This window comes from Mauremys reevesii, linkage group 12 (genome assembly GCF_016161935.1).
Source record: "Mauremys reevesii isolate NIE-2019 linkage group 12, ASM1616193v1, whole genome shotgun sequence".
In the NCBI taxonomy this organism is placed as follows: Eukaryota; Metazoa; Chordata; order Testudines; family Geoemydidae; genus Mauremys; species Mauremys reevesii.
This window is the reverse complement of record NC_052634.1, coordinates 7,588,938-7,615,923: the sequence shown is the minus strand read 5'-3', so window position 1 is coordinate 7,615,923 and position 26,986 is coordinate 7,588,938. Positions and strand designations below refer to the sequence as shown.

At 43.1% G+C, this 26,986-nt stretch overlaps 1 protein-coding gene across 7 annotated transcripts in view; it reads right to left on the bottom strand.

Moving 5' to 3' along the window:
• The window catches only part of ARHGEF12 (Rho guanine nucleotide exchange factor 12), a 107,782-nt gene that overhangs the window by 76,283 nt on the left and 4,513 nt on the right, over positions 1 to 26,986 (bottom strand). For 5 of the 7 annotated variants that reach the window (XM_039496359.1, XM_039496362.1, XM_039496360.1 and 2 more), the window contains exon 1: positions 16,885 to 17,021. The exons of the other annotated variants lie outside the window; for them this stretch is intronic. In XM_039496359.1, coding sequence (XP_039352293.1) covers positions 16,885 to 16,943 — 59 coding nt within the window. In that variant the 5' untranslated portion in view covers positions 16,944 to 17,021. Of the gene's footprint in view, positions 1 to 16,884; positions 17,022 to 26,986 lie in introns of those variants that run through there. 7 annotated transcript variants of the gene reach the window in all.

Sequence of the window (26,986 nt, the reverse complement as noted above, 5' to 3'; positions counted from 1 at the left end):
TGGTTTCCACACCAGAAGCTATATGAAAGATACTAACAATGCTGGAGGGATGTCTTTTGCCAGCTTTGGGAAGTAACAGTCTAGATAGATGTATTCAGCTCTAAAAGGAGGTGTATAACAAGTGGAGAAGGAGAAAGGGGCTAGTGGAGGGGTGGGTGTCCAGAAAATACTGATAACTTATTGCAGTTTTGCAACTGTTCTTAGTCTTTTCTCTTTGGGCAACTTTCCAGTGTGGGTTAATGTTTCTCAGAGCAGTATGGGTTAGGGGAGGGGAGGAGAAAAGCATCTCTAGTGAAGTTTCATCCACAGTTCAGCCATTCAGTACTACACCAGCCAAGTGCCTCAACTCTGTTCCATGACACAAGCGTTTGGATTTTTCCAAGAGCTGATGTCAGGGCTTTTCATGGAGAAAGAACTGCATTTACAGGGCAGGCAAGGAAGGAGGGTTTCCCCAGCAGCTATTCTCAATGTGGCCTTTGTGCTGTTCTGCTGCTGAAGCCAGGACCCTGCGAGAGAGCTTTTAGTCACTGCAGAAATTCTGCTAATGGGAGGGGACCTTTTCATCAGACATTTTCAGCACCAAATACTGTTCTTCCACTAGTGCCCAACTTCCAAGGTTTAGAAGCATCACAGTTTCTCCAGCTACAAGACTTGAAGTTACAGTCCTTTACTAGCACAAGGACAACTATGGTCTAGTATCTGCACTATTGGGTAACTATACTGAACAAACCATAACTACAAAATACAAGAGATAGTAATGTAACAAATGGCTCAGTTTTCCCTCATCCCTGAGGCTTTATAAATGAAGCCTGAAAAGAAGAGATTCAAGCAAAAGTGTCAGGTTCCTCTAGGGAAAATGATACATCAGAGACCCACAGCAAAACTCCATTCTGAAATCATTCTGGAGCAAAGGCTCCTGAACTGTGGTACATGGACTACCACCAGTCTGTGGAGCACATGCCGGGGTTAGGCAATGGCGTGACTAGTCATGGGTTGCTGGTGTGTGTGTGTGTGTGTGTGTGTGTGTGTGTGTGTGTGTGTACGAACAAACAGATGGAAGGGGTGACAAAATGAATTAAACACACATGATCAATTATTTTCAAAAAGGACCGCCACTTTCTTAAAATTACTTTACCTGAAAGAAATTGCTGTAGCCGAGCGAGATGTTATGCCACTGTGAACTGGTGAGCAAGCATCCACAAGACTTGTCCATTTGCTGCAAGCATCCACTGCATTTCATATTGAACCAGTAAAATAAGAGGGCCATGCCCTTCAAATCCAGGAGTAAAGACTGTGCTTTCTTAGGCAAAGATTCTCAGCCCTACAGAATTCATACCTCCCCCTTACCTCTTAACACCAGAAGTCAATTCTCGAGTATCTGGTTTGGTCCTATTGGAAAGGCTCTGAAAAAAGCCTTTCCATTTGCACTTCTTGGCACCATGAGTTTCTGCTCATGGTGAAAAGCCCAATTTACACCTCTCAGGAATGCAATCAATACTTTGTGTTGCATTTTTCTCACTCCACTATCCATTAATAAGAAATAATTTAAAAATTCCCACAACAGATGGCCCCACTGCTCAAGGACCACAAAGCAACTAAGTTCCTTTAGAAGACAGAGCCAGGCAGTCAAAATTAGCTACAGTTTAGAAAGGCTTATGCTCAAATAAATTTGATAGTGTCTAAGGTGCCACAAGTACTCCTGTTCTTTTTGCTGATACAGACTAACACAGCTGCTACTCTGGAAAAAGGCAGGTTAATTACCATTTGCTTTGCCTGAAAATAATTGCAATACAAAGCTAGCTCACAGGAGACACTCCTCTGCTACTCCTGCATCAGCACCCTGCTCACACCCACACCCAAAACACTGTGCCAGACAGTTTTATTCTGCTAAACCAACCATTGGAAATCTAAAGCGTTCAAATGCCATGGGATTTGCTTCCACCCAACACATGCACAAGGGCTTGGAGATCAGTTATGTTGCCCCAGTGTATCATGCAGCTTTTGTGTTTCATTAGAGACACGGCCTAGTTTCCTTATTAATGCTCTATCTTCCTTGTGGCTGTGGTAGACTCGCAACAAGTGTGAAGACAGCTTTTAAAACAGCAAGGACATGGGTTGGAAGGAGAAAACATGTCACATGTAATACACCATATTTTGAAAGCCAAATTTTCTATACACTGTCTCCAATATCAAATTTTGCTTTTGTGATTGCGTGCAAGTCTGAAGCCCCTTTGAAAATCTGTCCCTGAATACACATCTCATTAAGCAGTTGGCATAACGTACGTACCTATGGCAGAACAATACTACACACAGACTACACTCGACAGATTCATTCATCACATCTGTCCTATACAAAAGTTCTAGCCACCAGTGAGCAACTGAGTCTGTTACCCACTAATGGGTATACTCAGGGCAGCAACTAATAGACCAGTTTTGCTTACAGTTGCCAACTTTCTGACTGCAAAAAACCGAACACCCTTGCCTTGTGCCCGACCCTGCCCCTTTTCCAAGGCCCCGCCCCTGTTCACTCTATTCCCCCCTCCTTCTCTCACTCTGTCTCCCCCACCCTCGCTCATTTACACCAGGCTGGGGCAGGGGGTTGGAGCGTGGAACGGGTTGATGGCTTCGGCTGGGGGTACGGGCTCTGGGGTGGGGCTGGGCATGAGGAGTTTGGGGTGCAGGAGGGGGCTCAGGGCTGAGGCAGGGGCTGGGGTGCAGGCTCCAGGTGGTGCTTACCTCAGGTGACTCCCAGAAGCAGCAACATGTTCCTGCAGCCCACAGGTGTAGGCTCGGCCATGGGGGCTCTGTGCAGGACTCTCACCTGCAGGCCACCCCTGCACCTAGGGGCCACAGGGACATGTCACTGCTTCCAGGAGCCTGCCTTAGCCCCACCAACTGGACTTTTAGCGGCCCAGTCAGCAGTACTAACCAGAGCCGCAAGGTCCCTTTTCAACCAGGCGTTCCAGTCTAAAACCTGATGTCTGGCAACTCTAGCTTGCTCCCACTGAAAATAATGGGAGTTTTGCAACAAATTTCAATGGGAGCAAGATTAGGCCCCTCTGCAGAGGGACTTTTCAGCTCAGAAAGCTCACCGACATATGCGACTCAGCTCTATTTCCCCTATCCTATATCTAGACACTGATTATACACAAACACCATTTCCCAGGGTTGCCAAATACTTATATACTTTCTATTTTCAAAGTGTGACTATCTGTTTTTTTTAGAAAACTTTAGAAAATTTCAGTTTGATAAATTGTTTTCCCCCCTTGAGATTATAAATGCACATGCAATTTAACTACAGTTTAATGGAGACATTTGACTGGAACATTTCCTTTGGTTTGGGGACTTTGACAAAAATAGTGTAATGACACCTTAATTCATAGAGTCACATTTCAAGGCCAGAAGGGACCATTAGTTAATATTGTCTGACCTGCTGTGTGACAGACCACAGAATTTCCTCCAGTTACTCTTGCACTGAACCCCACAGCCTATGTTTGACAAAAGGCATTTGAAGACATTAAATGATGAGGAATCCATTACTTCTCTTAGCAGTTTGTTCCAATACTTAATGTTATTGGTCTAGTACCTCAATGCTGCCACATCAGAATTTTTGTGCCAGCCAACCCGGGACTACCTCTTTTCAGCCAAAGAGCAACCAAAGTAAAATGCATCCTCCACCATGCCCAAGCCTCTCACCTCCCCCCACCCCCCGCCAAGCCTTAACCCATTTGTCAAACCATGCTCATTTGTCTGTGCTGACTGGAAGGCATGCACTTTTATGACCTTTGCAAGACCCCTAACATTTGCCTGCAGCAATAACTAATCTATACATAATGTGTCCAAAACTAGCCAAAGGCAAAGAGCTCCCTCAGTGGCCTCATTTACACTAGGAAGAAACTGGACACATACTGCTCCACCAGCATAATCTACAGCTTAGATAGTCTTGGGAATCATGACTACAGTGCTCTCTAACCTACAGTGTGGGTAATAACACTTCAGTCCTATCTACAACTTCCACTCTACTGGGTCCAAGTTACTGACAATTTTAGAAGGCCTCTGATACATCTTGATATGCAGCCCATTCTACTACTGGTGAAATTGCATTGGTGGTGAGTTAATGCTACAAAGTTGGCTAGCATAGATGCAACCACTAAGGGAGACAGAATAAACGAGACTGTCATTTGTAAGCCACAACATTTGAGATATAAACCAAGGGGGGAGAAAATTTTTTTTTTTCAGAAGTGAATTACATCTTTTTTAATCCTGCTAACGTCTCATCCTATTTGCTTCAAGACTTTCCAGAAAAATTTCTACCCTAGCATAAGAGATCACGAGACATTCCAGACAGATTCTCTTAGCTCTGGCAAAGGGAGGTAAAGTAGTGTGTGTGCGGGAGGGGGGAAAAGGGGGAGGGAGAAAGAAGACACACCCCACCAAGCTTATGCTGGAAAACTAATTTCAATCTTAACTATAACTACAATAGTGGCGCTCCCTGGTATCTTATATTTTTGTATAGCACCTACAAACTCAAAGAAACAAAACAAATGCACATAGTATGCAAACCTTCCATCTTTCACACCACTGAAATGCAGCCTGAGCTAGAAGCCAAGAAGCAAATGATGCACAGCATACTGCATGCGTGAAGAGCACAAATTCTCCAGGTGTATTTAAGCAATGCTTTGCTCCCTCGTATTTCATATTCCCCTTCAATTTGTTCTTAAAGAGAAGTTTCAGTGCTGAATCTATGACAAACTACTGTAAGAAACTAGATCAAACAAGTTCTGGCTTCACTGCAGGATCAAGTCCAGTGTCTTCTGTTGTGAGTTGGGAGGGGGGGGCGGGAGAGAAAGAAGAGCAACCAGTCTAGTTCAATAATAATGCCATGAGGTTATAGTAACATCCTTTGGGATGCCAGAAAGCATGTGACAACAACATATCAGCACAGGTATAACCATTATACTTCTAAGGACATTTTTATATGAATATTCTCCTCCCCTCCACCCCGAGTTCTCCTGTGAAGCCATCTTAAAAGAAAGCCTTATTCCTGAGAAATATACCAGCTGTCGAGAGGTGGGAGCAGTTACATTCCTCAAGACTCGTGTCAGCAGGATGGAGATAATCAAATCATTTGAAAATCGCAGTGTCTGCTTCAAGTTTAAATTCAAGCTTGGCAGAATACATTAGTCCTCAGCACTTACTCCTTATTAAAGGCCCACTGCAGTGCTAAGTACTCAACTCTCACTGACTTCAGTGAGACAGAGCTTGCAACAACATTCAGGATCATGTCCCAATACTTCTCAGAGCTGCCTCTTCATGCCAGGGCCACCTAAAACATTGCCTTGCTGGAAAGTTCCCTTTCCGAACAGAAGCTAAGTGCCTCTTCTATAGCGTATTCCATCAAAGGAAACACAGTGATGTGTTTTTCATACCATCTTCACCCTTCACATCTAATCCCAACATCCATACATTAATAGATATGATCAAATGGATACAATGAACCTCCCAACGCCATCACAAAGCAAGACAATAGTGTCTTCATACACATCATAGTGCTGACATTACACACTGAATAAATGGTAAAATTATTCAGATTAATGCTGTATGAATTCTGTACCAGCAGCACTGCCCTGAACAGAGACTGTCAGCTCAGCTCTCTTCCATTGCTGCTTTTGTTTTCAATAAAACAAGACCCAATTATAAATACAAAAATGGAAATATTATAGGAAAACATTAAAAACATCATCATCTCTAAAATGGTTTTGCAAGTACTGAGTGGGAAGTATTTCAAAACCGCTATCCAAAAGCATCAGATTATCAAATCTCACTTCAGGTAGATCATAAATGCTGGTAAGGCGGATGCTGCTAGCATGCATAAAGGCTTGCAAGCAGTTCAGCATTGAGGACTGACAAGAGGGTAGTGCTGCCTACATTTTTTGCAAGACATCTTTTCTAGCTATCAAAACCTTTGTTCTCAGAGACACTAAGGCGTGCATTTTCAAAATTAGTGTATCTAAATGGTAAATTAAAAACCAACACAAAGAAAGAACAACTGCAGGGTCACAACAAAGGGGAAAGGGTTATTTCATGCTCAGTTAATTCTCATCCATATTACAGGAACATTCCTTTTCCCCCTGCCCCCGGCACTCAGAAATGCTATTTTCTAGTCTCTCACCATATTCATGTAACAGAGAGAGGGAACAAAGGCTTCCAGACATTACCTGAATCACAGGACAAAACAGCAGACAAGGGAGATCTCAAAAGGCTCATTACCATGGAATAGAATATCAGGCCCAACTCCTCTTCGAAGAGCACAAGCTAGCCCTCATTTTTGCCTTCTCTTTTAAAAAAAAATAAATAAAAATGCTCATCTGACATTCCTGGAGAGGCATTTGATTGTTTTACTGACCATCTGAGGGATGGGAATAAACTCCACCTCTTCTCTCCCATCTCCTCCCAACCATCATCAACAGAGACCCAACCCTGCGCTACTAATGGACAGGCAGAGAACAGCATCTATGTACTTCTTTGGGAGAATGCATACAGCAGGGCAGCAAAGGAGGAGAGCTGGGGTTTAAAACTCAGCATGTCCAAATATCCTGGGACCAAGAGGCATATTAAAAATAAAAAAAGCAAGTGTCAGATCACTGTACTGAGCATGGTAACTGAATGAATATGAAATGATGTGCTTGTACAAGACACCCAAATAGGGCTGCGGGGTCTTGTCATCACACACAGCTCTGCCTTCCTCCCACCCCCAACACGCATATCACATGATTTATTTTGTTTACAGACATATTTAAAGGCACCCACCCACAATGATACCTGAAAGCACAGAATTCTTCTTGGAAGAATGCACCTTCCCTATGGTTTTCAAGAGAAGGAGGGGAATACAATTGTCCGTCTCTCTCTCTTTTCTGGAACGAGCGATCAGCAGGTCAACACAGAGGGCAGCAAGCTTGCTGCACTTTTGGCTATATGACTGGCTCAGCCCTAGGGCAAGAAAATAGCAGTGGGATGTAGGGGTTGTTTTCTTTTTCTGCCCCAATAACCTAATTAGGTTCCCGAGCAGCGCTAGCAGGATAGAAATTTCTTCACGCTACACTGTCTGTTTGTGTTTGATTAATGTACATCTTCCCAGGGCTCTAATCATGCCACAGGCAATGTGATGGCCAGCGCTCTATTAACAAGCATCTATGCCACTGCAGACAGCAAGAGGAGAGAAGGAAAGGGAAACACTCCTTTAAAGCCTTTCCCTTGAAACTGTCTAACGGCACGAAAGAGGTTATGATGGTTTGCTCTAAATGCTGTTCCTAACTCAGCTCCACATATTTCCCATGTCACTGTGGTTGTCAAAAAGATGGAACTGGCTAGAAAAGTGGTGAGCAACCTCACACACAAATCAAAAAGGCCCATTCACCACAACTTCAGTGCTCCTCAGCCCAGTTTGTGTCAATACCAAATTGCACTGACAAATTACAATCTGACAAAACCATGATCTCATCATGGCTACAGAAGGAATTAATGTAGGGCACAGAGCCAAAAGAATCCACTCCTACCTCTAAATCTATCTGTTCCACGGCTCTAAATATGCAAACAATTCCCATCCATACATTCCCAGGGAATGCATTTTCCATGCTTCTAGATTTTTTCCTGTGGTTTTCACTATAATTTTCTAAAGATTAGTGGCTGTATTTAGTGTGGTCTTCAGCTCTGAGACATGTGCCTTATTCTCATTTTTGAGAGATTTCAGAAAAACAAAAAAAAAAGACTCCAGCTCTAACAAGAGGGAAAAAACACAAAAGGTGGCCAGATGCTCAGAAACTCACTGGCCAGCACCTCATTGCACACAATCCCAGCCTACCCTAGAGAGCAGAAATGAAACAGCCAGTAATGTTTAACCTGTGCTCTTCAAAACACAAGTGTCCCAAGATAATGAAATAAGAAAAAAACAAAAAAAAACTTAAAATCCCAAAGCAGAGCCTGCACAGGAGGGAGGGATAGCTCAGTGGTTTGAGCATTGGCCTGCTAAACCCAGGGTTGTGAGTTCAATCCTTGAGGGGGCCACTTAGGGATCTGGGGCAAAGATTGGTCCTGCTAGTGAAGGCAGGGGGCTGGACTCAATGACCTTTCAAGGTCCCTTCCAGTTCTAGGAGATTGGTATATCTCCAATTATTACCTATTACATCTACTTTATTCATGCATCACACGTGCCAGAGAACCACCCTTCCCTTCAGAACTGGAGCAGGGTGTCAGAAGACAGGCTATTTTTAATACTGATTGTTTGTTTTCAAGTCAAGAATTCCTAAGTCTCCTCACACACCCCCACCACACCCACTGACATTTGGACAAAAATCTATGCAGTAAAGCGAATTTACCAGAAACACTTTCTTAAAACATTGATCCTGATATTCAGCATCTTTGACTTCACTAAAGAGTCATCCTGTGGAAACAGTCCCAGCCTACAGTAGTAGAAGCAATGAGGTCTAGCAGTTAGAGCCTAAAACGGCAAGTCAGGACTCAAGATCCATTGCTGGATCTATTTCAGTCTGTGCACCTCTGTTTGCCTAGCTTTAAAATGGGGATAGGTACTTCTGAGGGATATTTGAGGTTCAAAATGTGTTTGCAATCCTACAAAAAGTGCAACACTGGGAAGTATTACTACAACCTTGCAACGCTCTACTTGCCCATTCACACAGGGAAAATTTTGGTTTTTTAAATTATGTAAAATATTTCATTTTACATCATTAGTGTAAGGGTCAATAAGCAGATCTTATTCTAATCTATTATTACTATAACTCAGTGGTTACATTTTCAGGCCCCATATATCAAATAAAAAAAACCTGTGATGGTACCAGGAAAATACTGAATTGTCTTTTCAGTCTGAACCATGAACCTTAAATGCTAAATTACACATCGTAATCTGTAGTCCATCAAAACTGAACCCCCCCCACAAAATACCTCCTTATTTGAAAAAGTTAGATGAAGTTCAGTGCTGTACCTCAGGAAAAATGGCAAGTAGCATGGGAGTAGGTCATGGTGCTGTACAAGCACCCAGGAAAGGGTCTATCATGGGAGGAGATAGAAGCTTTCAGGGGATCTGAGCACAGGATAAAGTGACAGCATCTTGGAGGGTTATTACATGAGAGAGGAAGACACTGGGTTTAAAGAGAGATGACACATGCAATTCTTGAACTCAAAATTCAACGTGCCCGATTCTCATTTACACAAAGGCTTATTTTACACTTCCAGAGCAGAGTAACGAGCCTTTGTGTAAGTAAGAATCCGACCAAGTGTGTTCAACACTTTCTGAAATACTATATTACCAGAACCACATTGCTACCTAAAGCTACAATACACTGGACAATTTTTGGAACCTAGTTCCCACCCCAACTGAAACAGCCCAAATGTGACAACTTTCAGGACATGTGAGGTTCCCCTTATATACTCATTGTGGGAAAGGGCAAAGTCAGAGCTAATGTTTCTGAGGGGAAGGATAGCATTATCCAGCTTGGTTTTTATTGTGATCGGTTATATTCATTTTAGGGCTAGAGAGTAGTGGACAGCTTTACTTCTGGCTGACATCGGCAAGAATTAACCACAACTTTTGATTTATAACAATATATTAGTTTTCATCACAAAATAAAGTGATTAAAAACTTTTGGGGGAATAAAAGGAGCCCAGAGTGTTCTTCTCATGTTTTATTGCTGCTTCGGGGGATTAAGGCAGATGCCAGGATATGGTGTAAAAGAAGGGGATCCAAGAATCAACACTCATACACCCCTCTTCTTATCCAACAACCCTGCTCCCCAATAGCTCCATCCACTGGTGCCCTCTGTGCCAAATTAAACCTCCCAATCATGCAAAAATCTGATTCAGCAGCCCATGATGCCATGGAGCAAAGAGGTTCAGTGCAGCTGGGAGATAACAGAAGTTAGCGATGGCTGTGATTTATTAGATCATTTAGTCCATGTCCGCAAACAATGCAGGGTTGTTCTCTACAATCTAACAGTTTCTAGACCCCCGAGGAAGGGAGAGAAAGAATGAAGGGCAAAGGGATGCTGCTCTCTTAAAAATAAGGAACACTCCCCCCTAAACTCCAAAGTAGATGTTGCTTATAAGCCTTATAGGTTAGCCAAATTCTATTTTCCTTTAATCTTTCTGGCAGTTATTCATGTATTTCTAAAGAATGGGGTCAGTGGTGTCTATAGCTCAGTACCCATTTTGCATGGATCACCCCTCTTTTGAGTGTAGAATAACATACACTTTCATATTGGCCTTTGTTTCTCCCGTCGCAGCCTTTACTGATGAGATGCTTTCCTGCTCAGGCACACATGAGACATGAACCCTGCAAACAACAAGCAGAACTCTGCCGGTTTTCCTAAGAAACAGCATTAGCAGCTCTCTGCTGGTTAGGATGGGATATGGTAAATATTTATGCGGAATTCACAGACCTTTACCCCAATAAGGAGCCAAGCATGGGAAAAGAGCAGCTTCCCAGAGCTCCACACAGCGGATGTGGAGAGGTCCCCAAGGAATGGACTCCACATCTAAGCAAAAAGCTGCAGAGCAGCTACTGAGAGTTCTAGTTCTGATCACTAATGCCTCTAGCTTGCCTTTTACAACTTTCTGCTGGATTTCTACCAATGTTACAGCACATAAGGCTTGGGTCTGCATGGTACTGAGCATCTTGAGCTTCAGTGCCACTGGAGAGGGCTAAGCACACATCCCAGAATCAGGCCAGTACTGAAGGAACATCCAACTTTCAGTCACAGCTGTGTCCAGATTTTAAAAAGGACTTTGAAAAATTTGAGAGCATGGAGAAGATACCCTAAAATAATATTTGAGGACTTGCAGTGAGATACTTAAAGAGTTCAATTTGTTTTAGTTGATCAAAAAGACAACTGAGAAGTGACTTGATTACAGTGTGTAAGGCCCTTCACAGGGAGAAAACATTGGGTACAAGGGCTCTTTAATCTAGCACAGAAAGACAGAACAAGAATCAATGGCTGGAAGCTGAAGCCAGGCAAATTCAAGTTAGAAACTAGTCACTAATTTTTAACATTGTTCCTGTGGTTCATCTCCCTCAAACTACCAAAGGAAGTGGCGGATTCACCATCTCTCAATGTCTTCAGATTAAGACTAGATGACTTTCTGGAAGATCTGCTTTAGCTAAACACAAGTTAACTTGTCTTTCACTGAAAGGTATTAGGCTAAATATAGGGATAACCGGATGAAATTTCATGGCTTCTGAAATACAGGATGATCTAATGGCCCGTTCTGGTCTTAAAAAAAAAATAAAAAAATAAATCTATCAATCTATCAGGGCTGCCCACAACAGAACTCTATTTGGTAACAAGTCACCACCACTAGATAATTATGATCAGCTCATTAAAAAAAAAGAGAGAGAGAGAGAGAGAGAACATAACAGCACTAATTTGCTCTGTAGTGAGATATTGAACTAGGGCTGAAACTGAGTCAAGTATTTGATTTTAAAATGTTGTGTCTGTTAGAAAATCTCCAGCTGAATAAATGATTAAGATTCCAAGACTGCCAAAACAACAATGTTTTTGCAAAAGCCCATCTAACTCCCATATTCTCTACCACCACTTGGGATTGCAGCTTTAACTTGTATCATTAAAGCTCTGACTGAGCTTTAAAGTGACACAAAGCTTGCAGGTTATCACAGCATGTGCTTGTAGAGATACCAGTATTCAAGTAGTCAGCAATTTCTTAAGAAATAAAAATTAAAGTTACAGATGTGGAAGACTGAAAAGCTCAACGTGGCTGTGATAAAGAAAAACCTACAAGTAAATAGAGTTGTTTAAAAATTATGGAAGGATAGGAAATCATTTTTTAAGTCTATAAAAAGCCTTAAGACTAATGAGACTACCATGCAATAACACTCTAATGTATAAAACATTTACCTTTATGGCTCCATCTCCTTTAGTTATATCACATGTGATGTGGGAAGCAGACACCTGTATTTCCTTATCACAGTAGGAAAGGAATAAAGTTTATAAGATCCATATCTTTGTTTTATTATATAATGTACTGTGGCTCCACTCAGGATGCTGAAAGCTGGCCTATCAATAGCAACTCTTGCATCAATGGCCAACAAATCAGTGTCATTTATATTGACTATTCTGGGTGCAAGTGATGCTGCTTTCAACTACCTGAAAGGGGGTTCCAAAGAGGATGGAGCTCAGCTGGTCTCAGTGGTAGCAGATGACAGAACAAGGAGTAATGGTCTCAAGCTGCAGTGGGGGGAGGTTTAGGTTGGATATTAGGAAAACCTGTTTCACTAGGAGGGTGGTGAAGCACTGGAATGGGTTACCTAGGGAGGTGGTGGAATCCCCTTCCTTAAAGGTTTTTAAGGCCCGGCTTGACAATACCCTGTCTGAGATGATTTAGTTGGGAATTGGTCCTGCTTTAAGCAGGGGGTTGGACTAAGATGACTTCCTGAGGTTCCTTCCAACCCTGATATTCTAGGACAATGGTAAAAGACCTCAAATAAAGCTGGTTTTGCACACTTTAAAAAAAAAAATCAGTAACTTTAACACAGGTCGCAGTTTGATATACTATAAATGTCAGCTATAAAAAAAAAACAAGGAAAAAAAACCAAAAAACACCACACCACACACCTCTCAGCAGGATGCTAAGCAACTTCGCACAGTCCACAAGACCAAGTCAATCTTTTTGACATACTTGAGAGTTCATATGCTTTTAAATATGAAGAGATGGAATAACTCTCCATTCAAAATGCTACCGATGAGTATCCTCAGTAAATATTAGAGACCAATTCCCACTCCTTTTTGTTAAATACAGTTGGGTTAGACAGAATAGAAGAGTTCTTGGTTCACTAAATTTTCATTTTTTTTCCACCCCACACATAAGATGCAATAGAGTTTTTAAACAAAAAAGTCTGCATACTGTACTCAAAACTGTATTTTTCCATTACAAAACACATACAGTACAACCACTTTTTCCCCCTGGTCCACTGCTGTCCTGTTTGTAACTCATAGCCTTAGTTTTCCTTGAGATGGGTCTATGCCTTTGTTCCTCCCACCTCACAGCACTGCAACTAGTCCTCCAAAAATGGCTTCTGACCACAAAGACACAAAAATGCTGCCAGCATTGCAGCTGTCATCCAACACACTTGTTCCATTACCTTCGAGTCACTTCCTTCATGCCACTTGTAAAGCTTTGCACATTTTAAGCATAGAGAGTGAAATGTGGAGCAAATGTGTCCTCTTTGCCACGCCTTCCCCATGCCCCAAAGAAAGTATCTATCACTTCCTTTAAGAAAGCTGCACCCCACTGCAGTATTCCATAATCCACACTACGGAGAAAGCAAACATTTTTTGGCTCTAAAGCACTGCAGCTCTGCCACTTTTGCCATACTTTTCAAGGACAGCAACAAATGCCTTGCTAAACAAATGAGTGACAGTCAAATATTCTATTTCGGGATTTGAAACTTGTTGCATTACGTGGCACTTAAGTCAACCAGTCTGAGTAAGTTCAAGACAAAGGCCTCCTCCTAACAGACACTTCTGCAAGTTTACAGTAGACAGTTTCTAGAGTGGGTCAGGTAGAAGCAGAACGTTAAGATGCTACCATTGAGCACTTACGTGGCCTTTCACCAAAGAACCTCAAACACTGTCTAAAAGGCAAGTTTCGAGTTCCACTTCACAGACTGAGAAACTGAAGTCCAGAAAGGGGAAGCAACTTGCCCAACATCATAGTGCAAGTTAGTGGCTGAAGTGGGAATAGAATCCAGATTCTCAGTCCAGTGCTATAATCACTCCCCACATGGTCTTAAATCAGTACTGTAATCTAACAAGGACACTAGGAGAAGATCAGTGCTGTAGCCTATGGATACAGAAAAACTCTCAGAACGTTCAGACTGATGGAGGAAAAACCAAAGGACGCCTCAGTTGTACGCTAGAGTTGGGCAGTGGAGTATGGGGAAAGATGTAGAAGTCTCCAGGTTTCAGATACAAGAGAGGAATCTAGACAGTATTTAGGATCTTGGTGTGGAACGAGGTCCTTCTAGGAGGGCTCTAAAGTGCCCAGGTGTTTCGGTGAGGGTCCAGCTTCACGATTCAATACATGCAATGGAGGAGTGCGCCTGTACAACACAATTCATCTCAAGTTAACGAAGGCCAAGGGCTGGGTGAGGGAGGGCGGGAAGAAAAGAAAGCACATCTGAGCTGAGTGCTCACAAAAAGGACCCTATTTATCATTCACCTCACCGAGTGATTCACCAGGCAAATTCACTAGTTCTACTCAGTAAAACCCACTTTCTGGGCTCCATCTGGGCTGAGCACAGATCAGCCAAGTTAGGATTAGACCGGCAAGAGAGTCTACAGAGCCAATCATTACAACACTGAGCTACATCTGTCTCTTTCTTATGCATGGCTGCGTTAACTCTGAACAAAACCTGCAGTGCCAAGACATTTCCTTTCATGTAGTGGAAACCTTGAAGCTGTGTCCATGGTGTGGCTGAAACTGTACTAACAATAACTGTGCTTAAAACTTACAACTAATAGATATTAAATAGAATCTGCTGATCTGAGGAAATTGGGGAAGTGCCCAAGAGTACTAGCCTCTAACCTCTAAAGTGATGAGTCACACAGCAGGCTGCTTTAAGGCAACTCTATGGGGATTTCCAAAGAACAACGATAATATCTTCAAGTTTTGGTACAAATAATGGAAGTTTATTAATCCGTGAAAAGAAAGGAGCTAAAAAGTTATACAAAGTCAGTGACAAACCAACAGACCACAAAGCCTGTAGAAGCACAAAGCAAAGGATTTCCCTCCTGCATGAGAGCTCTAACTTGATTGCAGCCTTCACTTGCCTGGGCTGGCTTCTGATGCAGGACAGTGGTATATGCAGGGCTCCATTTAAAAAGGTCACATTTCCTTCCTTGATCTTTCATCTTGACCAATTTCTAAGAGGTATTAAATATTTTAAAACCCTCTAGTATGCAAATTTCTGATTACCCTGTTTTCCATGTTTGATTATTGTAGCAGTCTTGCTGGAAAGACAGACCAACCAGCTATTCTAGGAATAGAAAATTATAGCAGATCAAGGATTGGTACTTGCTATATTCAAGCTGAGACCACTGCTGAAGCAGCATGCTAAACTAAGGCTATGGCGCGCCAGCGCTGGGAGAAAACTCTCCCAGCGCTGTCCACTGGCGCATTTGCAGCGCTGCAGAGGGTGTGTTTTCACACCCTGCTGCAGCGCTGCAAATTTGTAAGTGTAGCCAAGCCCTAAAGGAACTAGTGACCATTTTATAGATCGATATCTCACGAAACAATCAGAGAGAGAAATAAACGCTGAAATGCCCAGTTACCCCAATGGTAACATCCCCCCCATCCAGAGCAAGTTATCCAATAGCAGCAAAAATCTTGTCAGAAATAAAGAGAGGATAGGAAGTAAGAGACAATGGCATGGTTTTAAGATCCAGAACCTCACTACAGCACCAGCCAGCGTTAGAAACTCTTCAGCAGACAAATACAAATGCTTTCAAAGTGAATAAAACTTGTCCAAACACTAGTTATGGGCCAATGATCAGAAAGAAAAAAATGTTGGATCCTTGAGAAAGGATTTTCTCAACCTATTATGAAATCTCTCCTATTTCAGTCTCCTCCCAATAGTATAAATCAATACAGGAGAACTGTAGCGGCACCAGAATTTTGACTCCATAAGCAAGATTAAGTATTTTCCCTACTGTCATTACAATCTACCGCTTAGGTCACTAAAGCCTAGAGTCACTCCCAACTTCAGAATGCAGCGAGATCGACACCCCAAGGCAGCAATATCTGTATTCATACTCCCAGCCACTGAAAACGCAGAGATCCATCTCCCAGGGCACTAGTGGCTGCATTCACCTGCTTACTCCCAGGATGTGACAAGAACCAAACACCACTGCTGACATTTTGAATTCCTATATTGTCTGGAGACACTGGGATCAGGCGATAGATGCCTTAGAACTAATTTAATTCTTCTGTCACTCCTGATGCTGCAATGATTACAATTTTTCTCTGCATTGAGAATTTCGTTTGTCCCAAGCCAATATAGTCTTTTCCAGGGCTCTCCAGTCCCTCTGCCACAGCAATGGGAAAGATTAACATATCTCTAGCACAGAAATGATGCCATGGCAAGCAATCAGGGGAAAGGCAGGGAGAAGGGGGGTGGGGTGCAAACAAGGTGTTAGGGCTTGTCTACATGGGGAAATTTACTGGCATATTTTACTATGCTACCTCTATAATTATACTGGTATATACACCTGTGTGGACAAGCTTATTACAGAGAAAGAGTGTACACAGGGAGTTATACCCCTATAATTATCCTGGTAAATTTCCCTGTGTAGACAAGCCCCTAGTTTAATAGTTCCTGATAGATGATTCATCTGTATTTTTAATCTTTGCTCACTAGCAGAGAATTGCATTCCCCCCCTCCCCTTTGCAAGTTTTTCCTATTTTAAGCTTGGGAGGAGCTGTCCTCAAACCTCAATCACTGAACCAAGTTTAGACCAATAACTGAGATCATCTGTCAGCTAGTATTTGATAATTAAATGTATCTAATTAACTATAAGAGATTATCTGTATACTTCAATGTTAACTTTAAATTTGTGATTGCATCCTGTGTCATACCAGGACACAAACCCAGTTTATCGGCTGAAATGCTCTCAAGGACACTGGCTGCTCCTATGCCATAGGTCTCAGACACCTGTATATTTGCTAGAAGTTGCAACTCTCCCAACATTATATGGCTGCATTATTCAAATGCCAGCAAATAAACCTCTCTAATTCCCACTCTGCCCCGGTGCCAAACATACACATTATACAACTAGGGGAAGTTGCCCACAATCAAACCTCTTCAAAGGATGAAGAACGTTGTGGTTCCACGGTAACGTGCGAACAGCTGAACACATTCTTCATAGGTTATTGAGACAATCCAGATTTCCACATACAGGATATCAAACACAGATCACAGGTCAGAAAATCAGCCGCTAGTGTATTGACAAGGAAGAAAGGAAACATTTATTTTAATTAATTTATGAATAGCCTGCGTTAGGGCAATTTCCTTACTGTATTTCCTGCTCAGACTTCTGAAACAGTCTGATTAAATTTATTCATTCTAACGGCAGTATGGAAGTTGGAGCCACTTGGTTATTAAGTAAAAGTGTGCTTTAATCTAAAGCAAGTATCTCCAAACCTAATGGAAGAGAAGGGAGAGGGAAGGGCAGCCTTAGAAGATGAAATTAAATTGCCAGTGGGAGTTTGTTTCTGCACATTATCATTCCTCTGAACTGAGCTGACTGTCATCGAGAAACAGATCCTGGGGCCGTGGTGGTGGCTGGAGTCCTCGTCACTGGATGAGGACCGCCCCCAGATTCATGTTATTGCTGTCCCAGATTCACATAGCACTGAGATTCTGCACACACAGCTGGGGAAAGGACAGACAAGGGGAGAATGAAGGAGAAACGTCTGAATGATGACATAGCTCTAAATGGTTACTACAGAATTTAAAGAAATCCACAGAAAACACTGCTACCACTGTAAGCCCCAAGTATTTGAGCAAGCCCTTCATATCTACAGATATCTGTATAGAATTTATCACTGCATTATCTAACCTCTTCTGCTATCTACCTCCAAGGCAAACTGAGATTGATCAACTGGTTTCTGCTCTCCATTCCGAAGTCCTGCTTCGATCAGTTTAGGGATAGGGACTTCCATAGATGAGGTCCCTGAATACAGAACGCCTTGTCTGAAGATATCCAGAGTTCGGTTGTGGCTCTCTTCAGTGCTCCTTGCAAGACTTCACTGTACATCTGTTACTATAACTGCTTGTTCCTTTGTGATTATTTCCCTCCTTGCCCACTTGATAGATGGTTGTACTGGGGTTGACCTCAATTTTGATTTAAAATTATGTTTTTGTTCATTAAAAAAAACCATACAAAAACAAGAAACCCCCCACACCACACAGTGTTCCAGAGAGCTTTAAAATAAAAAAGCCCAACTTGTTACTGGAAAATTTTCCCACCATCCACCAGAAGCTTCAGCAGACAGAGAGAGAGAGAGAGAGAGAGAGAAGCTGGAGTTTTAAGTCAATGGGGTGATCCTCTGCAATTCCGCTACAGCTGATCCAGAGACTCCTAATGTTTAATATCTCAGGAAGCACAGGGTAGATCTGAAGGAGTGGTTTCCTCAGAACACAAACAGCAATAGGTGGAGCAGGAACTTAAAAGTGCTTCTCAAGCACTGTGACGTTCTTGTCAGTGGAATAAATAAGCAGCCTTGACAAAAACAGCCTCCCAGCAGCCGTGGAGCAATTAATGACAAAAATGGGATTCCTTTCAACTGGCTGAATTCCAGACAACAAGATCACTGAGAATTGAGAACTGCCTGCACCACAGACCTGTTGCGAGGTTATTTCCACCACCACCACCCCCAGCTTAACTGCCTGCTTCTGCTTCAGCAATGACCTAGGAACACTGCAACACTGCTGGGAAAAGCAGATAGGAAGAGTCTTTCTGGAGGAGGCTGACTGTCAAAATAAACACTGATTACAACACTAACTATTCCCCTTTCTCTTGGCATCTGCCAGCCAGTATTACTACAACCCACAACTGCAAGAGTAGTTGTAGCCAATTGTAAAGCGCATTTCAGACTCCCAGGGAGGTAGTGTTTAGTGCTTAGAACAGGACTGGGAGTCAGGACTCTTGGCTTCTGTTCCATGCCAGTCTGTTTCTTGCTATAAAATGGGATTGATTGCCCTGTGTAAACAGCCCTAAATACGGTAAAAATTGAAGTAGTATTAATATACCTTCACTGAGCCCAAAACCTGATGATAAAGCCTACCGGGGAAAAAAAACAAAAAAAACAAAAAACAGAGCTAAATATATGTCGTATAACATACATGGCTGTAACAACATTGGTGAACGGCCAAAGCAAACAATTTTACCATTTACAAATGATCACCTTGATTTTTAAATTCAACCGTCCATATTTTGAAAGGAAGTTATGGGGCGAACCAACCACTAACAGTGGGCTGACATCTTCCTGAAAATCCAATGTATAGATTTAAGCCACCTGAGCAAAGAATTTACACAGGGATTAACTAACAACAACTACACACACTTCTATCACATCATTCAGAGGAGCTCAAAGCACTCGAAATGATGCTGAACGCTCCTGTGGGGTACAAGGTTATCCCCATTTTAAAATGGAGTACTGAGGAACCAAAAGGTGAAGCAGCCTTTATCACACAGCAAATCAGGGTTAGAATTAGGAACAAAAACGAGGTATTGTGGGCCCTATCCCCATGTTCTAACTACTACAGGAATGCTGCCTCCCACTACAAAGAGGTCTGAAGCTCAGTGGTAGACAAGAAGCCTCTGACAGTGTTAACTTCCTCAAGTCTCTGTGCACTTTGACACCTTCATTGCAGCATGGAGTGACAGAATTAAAGAAAACCTAATTATAAATAGTTAAGATTATAAAAGGCTTTCAGTTGCATCCCAAGGGCACCTTATTCCATCAGCCAACAAAAGTGGAAACAAAATGATAGTATGCATACTACCAACAATCTCTAAGATCAGATCATCACCCACAAGAACCACTTCCGTTACAGAAACCACAGCGACTACACAGGGCAAACCACAACCTATCATCCTGTGTGTCTCAGCAGACTGCAGGAGCAGATCACCAGTGTGAGAGTTACAGATCACCATTACGGGATTTCTGTAATTCTTATCTTTGGGATACAGAATGCTCTGATTATCTCATAGATGAGCTCTCTCATTGTCCTGTTCACCTTAATTAATTCACATCACACTGGTTCCTCCATACTACACCTTCAGTTTCCAGTGAAACATATCCTTCCCTCACCACTTTTCTTCCAGAAAGCAGCCATTTAGGCTAAATTCCTGGTAACACGGCTGCCCAGCCTGGAGCAGAAGGGGGAAGAATGGCTGAAAATGTTTTGAGTTAATCAACAGTTCAGCCCTGGTATAAGTGGGTGTAAATCCTAAAGAAGCTATTGGTGAATTTGGTCTCTGGAGTCAACAAAAATTTCCAACAACAAGTTTTCCCGTCTACACATGCCAGCCAGAACCATGTTACCAAAAGGACTAACCTTGAAAACCAATGTACGACATAGGAAAGTATTTAATATCAACAGTGCTCAAGTGTCCCGTGCACTAGTGCATCCATTTAAGCCAGGGCAAACGGAAAAAACAAAACCACCACTGCCAGAAGGGACTGATGGTTCTCACCACCATGCAGCCCCTCTGGGCATGAATATCTACCCCCACATTTCAAACAGGCATCCATATACTTCCATGGTGTTGCTGAAAAGCACAGGTGAATGTTATCAACCTGAAAGGAATGTCATGCTCCAGCAAATTCTCTCTTACCTTAGATCAATGGGGGTTCTCACCCTTTTTAGTTAGAGGCTGCTGTTGTGAATGGCATAAGGGCAGCCTCTCCTATATCCTGTGGTTGCCTCCTATTCAAGTTCTCTCTCACTCATTTTCTATCCGTTTTCATTATCTTTTTCTTTTGCTCTTTGTTTATTGATTTATTTGCTAACTCTTTTCCTTTCCCCCATTTCTAGTAGCTTCAATCACCTTCCCCCTTCATCAGAAAGTTGTGTGTTGCTGGGCATGGGATAGGACATCTATTGGTGCCTCTGCACTGCAGGAGTGCAGAGAAAAGACACTTGGTCTGAGCCTTCATCCCAGAACATGCAGGAGCAGTTGCCAACCAGCTACATTAGGGAGCACAATCACAGCAAGAAGAGAAGACTTGAAAAGGAGCCACCTGACACTTTATATGGACCAGCAGGTTGCAGCATGTGTGTGCAGGTAGGTGCGCTGCCGAATTGAAGATCCTGCACCTTACCTTGCACTGTGCCCCTCCTGAATGGATCTAGTGCTCCCTCAGTGAGATCTGGCCACCTTCCTCCAGGCTGGAAAACACTGCCTTAGGTCAGTTCACGCCTTCCAACTACTATGGAACTGTTCAAAATTGCATGAAAGCATACTTAACTCCTCATAGGCTTCTGTCTCTCTACACTGGGAAGTCACCCAAGTGCTCTGGCATGCAACTGCCTGCAATATCACGACCCAGGACTCAGTGCCTACAAACGAACTTGAGATCAGTTTCAGAGATAAACAGGAACTTTGTTAGCTGAAGTGGTGCACGCAGCTTTAAAGAGAAACATTACTTGGATAAGAAGAGTCAAATTTCCCCCATCTATTTCTTAAAGTCTGAAGCACACACTTGAAGAGCTCAGAAGCTGATTGAACCAACTCAAATGTCCAGCCCCAGCAAAACTACACCTTGTTCATGTGGGTATAAGCAGGCTAGACACTCCATTGTCCTGGGATTCTCCCTTAGGCAGCTAGCACAAATCCTGCAGCCTCATTATCAGTACCAAGGCAGGCCCTTTTTGTTCATTCCCACCTCACACATAGCCAGTGAGTTCAGATCATAAATGCCATAATTTTGCTGAGTTGTTTAAACAAATGGGAGATGCACTTTGAGCTTCTACAAGTCAGCACATCCTGTTGCAATCCACAGGTTCACACAGTGGACACAGTGTTTCTGACAGACAGAGCAACACTTCAGCCATAATCAGCAGGTCACTTGACAACAGGTAATTGACAAACACAATAATGACCCTGATAGATGAGATTACCCAGAACTAGATTAGAACTTGAACTGTCGCTAATGTGTGGGACCCCACCTGCAATAAATCAATGCCTCTTCCAGCTTGGGTACTCAGCCCCGAGGACACTGGTCATTCACCATCTCAATTTTGGCGAGTGACTTTCTTAATTCAGTCTAATTTACACTGAAGAATCCAAAAGTTAAAGGATCCAAAAGCAAAGCTCAAAATAGCTCAGTGGACAAATTCTAAGAGTTTGCCAACAAATAAAAGAAACATCATCATGTACATAGGGTCAAACATTGCTAGATGAGCTGCACAGATATGCAAGATGACCAAGTTCCTGCCAAATGGGCTTACAGACCAAACAGACAAAATACAGACAGGGAAAGGGTGGGGGAAAAGGATGCAGCATAAAAGGAAGGGACAGAAGTGGGGATGTTTGGTGCACATTTTGTTTACTCCACAGTTTGTGTTTAATACCGTTTGCTTTGGTTTTACTATTATAATTGTGTTTACATTTAAATGTAAACAGAGGACAATGCTTTTTCCTGCCATGCTTGTTTTAAAAATATACATGGTTTAATTTTTTTTTGTTTAACACAAACAAAATTAAAAACAAACAGTCTCTTCCTGCCTTTTTCTTTATTTGCTCTTCTGTTCTAAGCCTGTGGCTTGATTTCTACAGCTCTTGGTGGCCTGTTTTGCATTTTATGCCTTCCCCTTTTTCATTATTTATTACATCTCTATAGACTTTATACCCCTTTTCTTGGTTTACTTATAAAAAGCCTTGCATCCCTTCCCTCTCCTCCTCATCGTCAGGCTGCTATTTTTGTGTGGAGACAATATCTGCATTCAGTCTTTGGAATAATTAAGGGCCTTAGTTTTGTTAAAGTGAGATTTTAAATTTGATATACATTTTTAAAGCCTAATGGTTATTTCCAGGGCAGGATTGTAGAGTGCCAATACATGCAGAAATGCTGGCTTGGCTCGAAGAAAGAGTTTGTCTCTCTGAATTCGTACTGGCCTCTCTTACATACATAAACCCAGACCTTGCAAAATAGATAATGGGGGGGGAGGGGGGCCTCTTTGGCCTGGTCTACCTCTAGGAGTTAGGTCAACACAACAACATTGCTCAGAGGTGTGAATTATCCCTAGCACAGTGCATGGCAGCTAGACCGACCTAACCCCTGGTGCAGATGCAGCCTCCATCAACCTAGCTACCGTTTTTGTGGAAGGTGGAATCCCTACAGTGACAGAAAAACTCCCTCCTCTGTCACAGTAGTTAGCGTCTACACTAGGACACTACATTCAGAGTGTAGACATGTCTATCCTACAGCTGTATTACATGGCCTTAACTGGGAGTAAAGCTTCCTAATTTTTAGCAATACTAATGGGAGGCTGCTACAAGAAACTCACCAGTGATGAGAAAATGATCAGCATTACAAACCTAAGTTACATATCACCATGCAATATGTCAACTGCATTATGTTCCCAAATCTAGAAGCGCAAGGAGGGGACACCAGTATAACCCTTATTGATGTTAAGAATTTAGTGCTGGTGAAAGGTAACGACTTGACAGCCCTGGAGACTGAAGTCTTCTTTTTACGTACAGAGCACTAACACCATCTGCAGCAGAAGTCCAAACTTATGCTTGAAACAGGTCTGCCAATATATTTCCCCTCTAACCCGAGAGCCACACCTTAAAGGTACAAGTGGGAAAAATCAGTCCCTATTACCAAGGTAAACCATGGCCTTGCTCCTGATGCTATTAGTCGAGTGTCTGGTTAGTGTCAACTGTGCTGATGGTTTTGGGGGTTGGTTTTTTGCAATGTGGACACCTGTCATAGTGCCAACGATGCTACTACGAACACTGTGGATAGCAGTGAAACTGTCTAGACTCATGTCAAATCCACTCTGATTCTGCTTGGGAATGCTATGTGCAGCTACAGAAACAGACACCCAAGGCCCTCACTGAATAGGAGGGCCCATAAAAAGAAGGCTGAAGTGAGGGTAGAGTTGTGGACCCCTCATCCTGAAACATTCAGAAGACTAGGACACAGATGGGCATGAAGCCATCAGCCCTTAGGAAACTCCAGCTAGTAAAGAATTCTCCAGCACACCTCTCTAGCAACTGAAGCTATTGCAAGCACATCAAACCTGCCCATCAGTTTCTCCACTGGCTTCCGACAGAATATTGCGTCAAGTTCAAGGTCTAGTTCTTACCTTCAAGGTGCTCAATTGCTTGAGCCCAGCATAACTAAAAGATTGCGTAAAGCTCTGGAATGAAGACCATGGTCAACTCCTCCACTCCACAGGCACAATGGCGCTTGATACCATATGGTAAATTTCATCTGTGCAGGAAACAGAGCTTTCTCGGAGGCTGGTCTGACATTGTAGAATGAAATCCGACAGGAGTTGAGGACTCACAAACCTCACCACCTTCTGCTCTAAGTGCAAGGCACACTCCTCCTTCCTGCCTTCTCTAACACAGTCAGAAGAGAGGGGACATTTAAACACAAAAACGTTACCAAAACAAAACACTCCACTGCACATATCCTCTCCCCAGGGGAGAATTGTAAAAAAGAGAGAGAATGAACCATACATGATAGGTCATGTCATCTAATGCACTGCTGGAAGGCGCTCAAATTCTATAGTGATAAGAGCAGCATAAGAATCTTTTTAGATTAGATGAGATGAGGGTGGAAACGTGAAAGAGTTCCTCTGTCTTCCAGAGGCCAAGGGGAGTTTCAAATCTATTCCACACTATTAGCGAGAGCCCCCTAACAGGGGCCAAGGACTTCACCTTGCAGGAATCACAGCAGCGGGGTATGGAGCTGGGCTTCTCTGGACATTAACAACAGCTCTATCACCGTTCAAGTCTTTTGTTTCTACCTCTGACTAGGAGAGGTCTGGTTAGTGTTCCTGGCCCTGATTCCTGCAGACCTGGACTGGATGCAAAGTGATCTGGAAGGGGAAAACTTTACATCACCTTGCAGTTCCAGAGCCATTCAGACCTCCCTAAGCAGCATTAATTTATGTCACAATAGGAGTTACTCACAGAGAGAATTATACATCTTTGGCTAACACACGGCATGCTATTCCTGCCTCCAGCCAAATAACCACAATAGATGTTCCCAGCTCTATTAAAACTAGAAAAATCAAGCTCACCTCACTTTCAGTCTCTTTAGCAAAAGACATTGTGGTTCCTGTTTATCTCCTAGCTGACAGCACACATCGCGACTGGCACGCTATCCCGACAGCTTCAATAAAAGTACAGAATACAACAAGCACAGAGACTATCACCTCATACTCAAAATGAAATGGAGACAATACTGGACAGCATAAGAAAGCTTGCACCGATGCCCGTATGCAACTGGCCACCCTAAAACTAAGAAGGAAAGCTTCAATGACATCTGTCTTGCATGAGTACTAGATTTAAGGGAGAATGTTGAAAAAATAAATGAAATGAACACTGTGCAAATTGTAAGTGTAGCCAGCTATTCAGTAATACTGTTGCAGAGAAGGCCCTGAATTTCAGAGAGAGAAAGAGGAGAAGGGGTTATTTTGCTACCATTTGGCTAAAAGAGATGTCCCAATTACCAAGGGGACATTTAAACACCCAAAGAGAGGGGAAGCACATCTAAGCGGATTAGAAACAATTAAGGTTTACTTTAATATCAGGAGAAAAAAAACAACCAACAATTAAAAGCTTCACAAGGAAAATTGTGTGTAAATTCTACCTCCTCCCTGCCTTATTTTACAATTATGGTAGCACAGGCTATGGCACTATTATAAATAAAACCTATTTGACAGCAATCACATGGCAACACAGACACTCACTTCTTACCAAATATCTACATTCTTTACAGTACTTGAATAACCACACACACAAACCTGCACAGTCCATGTAACCATGCAATCTCCTTGCTCCAATACGGCTGGAGCGGCTGCAGGAAGAAAAATATAGGAACTGGGTTACAAAAAAGGAAAAACTCCTACAAACGTTTCTGCAGCATTGTAAGAGGCTACAACAAGGTTCTGATAATCGTTAAGTGACCAATCACAGTCCGCAAGTTGCTGAGTTTCAACCCAGTCCCTGCAAAGAAGAATAAAACCCTTATCTCGCTCAGCCATGTGTCGCCTGCCACAAACGGCAAGAGAGCTACGCCCAAAACCAGCCTGTTTGATTTTAGCTTGAGTCAGAGGGACTCTGAAGAGGCTGCAACCCTGACAGAAACAACAGAAGGAAGAAACTCAACACACATGCCAGTCTAAAGCCAGCATAACCATCTAATCTTAGCCTAGGACAGACCTGACAGTTGGAAACGTTAACAGAACATCACCAAGCCAAAACCATTCAGTACCAGTAAAACGGTGACAACTAGCAAGGAACTGAATAAACAGCGAAAGCCTGGAAGCAATACAAGAGCTAAATATGCATAGCCTGGTTAAGAGATAATTAAGCAAAGGGTGCATGATCATTTCCAAGGATGAAGGGTGCGAACACCAAGGATGAAGGGAAATTGTTTCATATAGTCCAACGGGTGGCAGGAATCAATCACGAAGAGAGAAAATCTACGCTGTTTAATAGTCTCCCAAAAGAGGAAGGGAGGAAGGGGAAGGAAGCCTTATTTGGTGTATTTAAGCTTCCGAATCCTTCCCACGCCATGAGATGTCATTTAGGGCACAAGGTTCCATTATCCCTATCTATCTTGGAACACTCTTTGCATGTCCTCTATGTCAGTGGTTTTCAAACTGTGGGTCGTGACCCAGTATTGGGTTGTGGAATGTAAGACACTGGCTCACGGCAGCTCTGGTCAGCACCGCCGAGAGGGCCATCGGAAGTCCCGCTGGTGGTGCTGCCCGGCTAAGGCGGGCTAGTCCCTACCAGTTCTGACACCACTCTGCGCCCTGTAAACAGCCAGCAGCAGGTTTGGCTCCTAGGCAGGGGGCCACAGGGCTCTGCAGGCTGACGCCACCCCGAGCACGGGCTCTGCACTCTTATGGAGCGGGGGGGAGGAGGCGCGGAGTGCCTGCGAGCGAGAGACTCGCGGAGCCGCTTGCATACCTCCACCTAGGAGCCGGACCTGCTGCTGGCCGCTTCGGGGGCTCAGAGTGGTCCGCAGTGCCAGGACAGGCAGGAAGCCTGCCTTAGCACCCACGCTGCGCTGCTGACCAGAAGCCACCTGAGGTAAGCTCACACTGCAATCTCCTGTTCCAGCCCTAAACCCCTCCAAACCCAGAGACCCTTCCTGCATCCCAAACCCCTCATCCCTAGCCCAGAGTCTGCACCCCCAG